The 2,402-nt window shown below is 33.0% G+C and overlaps 1 protein-coding gene across 1 annotated transcript in view; it reads right to left on the bottom strand.

The window, feature by feature from the left end:
- Positions 1 to 1,775: 1,775 nt before the first annotated feature.
- The window catches only part of LOC122350670 (fibrinogen C domain-containing protein 1-like), a 45,719-nt gene continuing 45,092 nt past the window's right edge, over positions 1,776 to 2,402 (bottom strand). The window contains exon 5 of the mRNA XM_043247348.1: positions 1,776 to 1,790. Within this exon, the coding sequence (XP_043103283.1) occupies positions 1,776 to 1,790 (15 nt within the window). The remainder of the gene's footprint in view (positions 1,791 to 2,402) is intronic.

The following is a 2,402-nucleotide window of genomic DNA, read 5'->3' as shown; positions in this document are numbered from 1 at the left end:
ACAACAAATTTTGTGCTTAATGCACTTTAATTGTGCCGAAGTGCTGAAGTCCAACTAAAGATACGCTGAATTATGTTTGATTATGCAAATGCACTTCAGGTACACTTTAAATATCTTGCATTCAAAAGCTTATTTTATTCAAAGATCATGCAGTCCTCATCAATGATGACATTTCAGGCTAAATATTAATAACGATGTGCACTGTGCACAAGTAGTACTTCAAATAAAGTTTAATTATAACTTTTATATCAGTAAGTCTGCAAATGTGTTAATAGATTTTAACTTTACTTAGTATGAAGTAATGTATTTTAAATATATTACTTTTTTACTAGGATAGTTTTATGTCAGTTTTATAGCCTGATTAACGATCGTTTTAATGGATTTTAAATGGTTGAATGCTGGTATCAATTGAATCAGCAGATTTCTTTTTATACGTAACTGACTTTAACAAGTTTAATATCTGGGAAATGCCAAATCAGCTTATCAACTATTGTACTTGTACTGAACCCATCAAGACTGAACAAAATAACAGTGAAAGTGCCACTGTTTTTTTTTAAACATACTTTCATTCAGCATGCATGCATTAAATTGACCAACAAATATTTAACATAAAGTTGTGTAAAATTAATTTAAAAGTAAAAAATATAGAGATTATCAGATGTTTAAACATTAATGATAATAAAAATAATTATAATAAAAACTTTTTCTTGTGAGTCAGAATATTAGAATGATTTCTGAAGGATCATGTAACACTGAAGACTGGAGTAATGATGATGAAAATTCAACTTTATATATTACATTATAAAACATTTTCAGCTCTTCTAAATTATTTACATTTGAATAAAAAAAAAATTCTATTTGAAATTTTTATTATATTAATGAATAAGACTTCTTGCAAAAACATTTACAAAACTCTTACACTGACCCCAAAATCAATTATGAGCATAACTAAAATGTAATTACTTAACAATTGTCAAATTTCAATAAAAGTTGTAGTCTTTTAAGGTTCAACACAAAATATTCATGCGTACACTTTAACATGATCAGGAATCAAATAATAAAGCAGACATGAAATTGTGTGGTGAACATTTTTATCAGAATCCTATTGACCTGTTCTTTTGTGAATAGAACTTGCATCTTTTGCTCAAAATAATGAACTTAAGGAAGAAAAGGGTGTATATAATCACATTTACTCTATCCCCGCGCAATCATCACATAGCATTCCTGAAAGTCTGTCCAGCTCCACATCAGCAGAAAAAAGGATTGTCTCCTATAATCTCATCGACCCTCACAAGCTTCATCGTCTCATCACAAAAGTGCCCTGACAGAAGTCAGAAAATGGCACAACTGTTTACACTACAAAAGATTTAGCTTTTCGTTTGCTCTTTGTCGTGTTTTTGGATACAAGATAGGACAGATGGATGTTTCTGACGGGCTTTTTTGTGACGTAATCTGACTAGAGAGACCCTGAGAGACTATGTGAGAATTTTTCAGCATAATTGATATAAAACGTGTCTGATTTGCCAGTGCTGCACAGCATGTGGTGTTAGCAACGTCAGTCGGCACTCATTAAAACCGAAATCTGGAATATCTGCACAATTGGGAAAAATAAAAGTTCAATAATAGACTCCTGTCTTTTCAAGGAAGCCAGTATATCTCTTACTCATACTTAACTCTTACTTAACATGTGTTTATATAAGGGAAGTAGTTTCACAATGGAACATTTCTAATACATCACTCATAACAAATGCTTTGCAGTTTGCAATTGTGTGTCCTCAGTCCTTATCTTCCTGAGAGCAGATACAGCCACGATATCTTGACAGAGACAGAGTCAAACAGCGAAACTGCTTTGCAAAGTATGCAATGACAGATAGTTTGGTCTGACCCTGTGAACTTCCTGCTGGCAAGGAAACTTTGCAGAAGTTGGTCAGGCTAAAGGCTGTGGTCGATATATAAAAGACTATGCAGAAGTAAAGAACAAGAACCATTATTTCATTCATTGATTTTTTTTTTTTTCTGAAGATATCATATTTCAGGGCTCACCAATAAGGATGGATTGCCTGAGGGCCAGCGTGAGAGTATTTCTGTCACTTGCTCAATCTCTAGTAAGCGCACATACATCTCCAAGATGTCTGCAAAAGAGCTCTTCATCTGGAAAGCATAGCTTTTTAATTATTGTGCACATACTTTGCATGCATTCCAAGTCATGTCTTGAAGACATCCATCTTTTAGTTGAAAGCGCATGCATCATACAGCATATAGAGGTGACACATCTGTGTTTGTGTTCATGCATTTTGAAGCAAATGGTTTCATAGCTTGCAAACCTAATCATTTGATTATCTGTGATGCACTGAATATAACTGCGATTCGAACTTTTTGTATAGAGGTTTTTATATGGACTA

Source organism: Puntigrus tetrazona, chromosome 8 (assembly GCF_018831695.1).
Source record: "Puntigrus tetrazona isolate hp1 chromosome 8, ASM1883169v1, whole genome shotgun sequence".
In the NCBI taxonomy this organism is placed as follows: Eukaryota; Metazoa; Chordata; class Actinopteri; order Cypriniformes; family Cyprinidae; genus Puntigrus; species Puntigrus tetrazona.
Note: the sequence above shows the minus strand (reverse complement) of the source record. Positions and strands in the feature narration are given on the sequence as shown.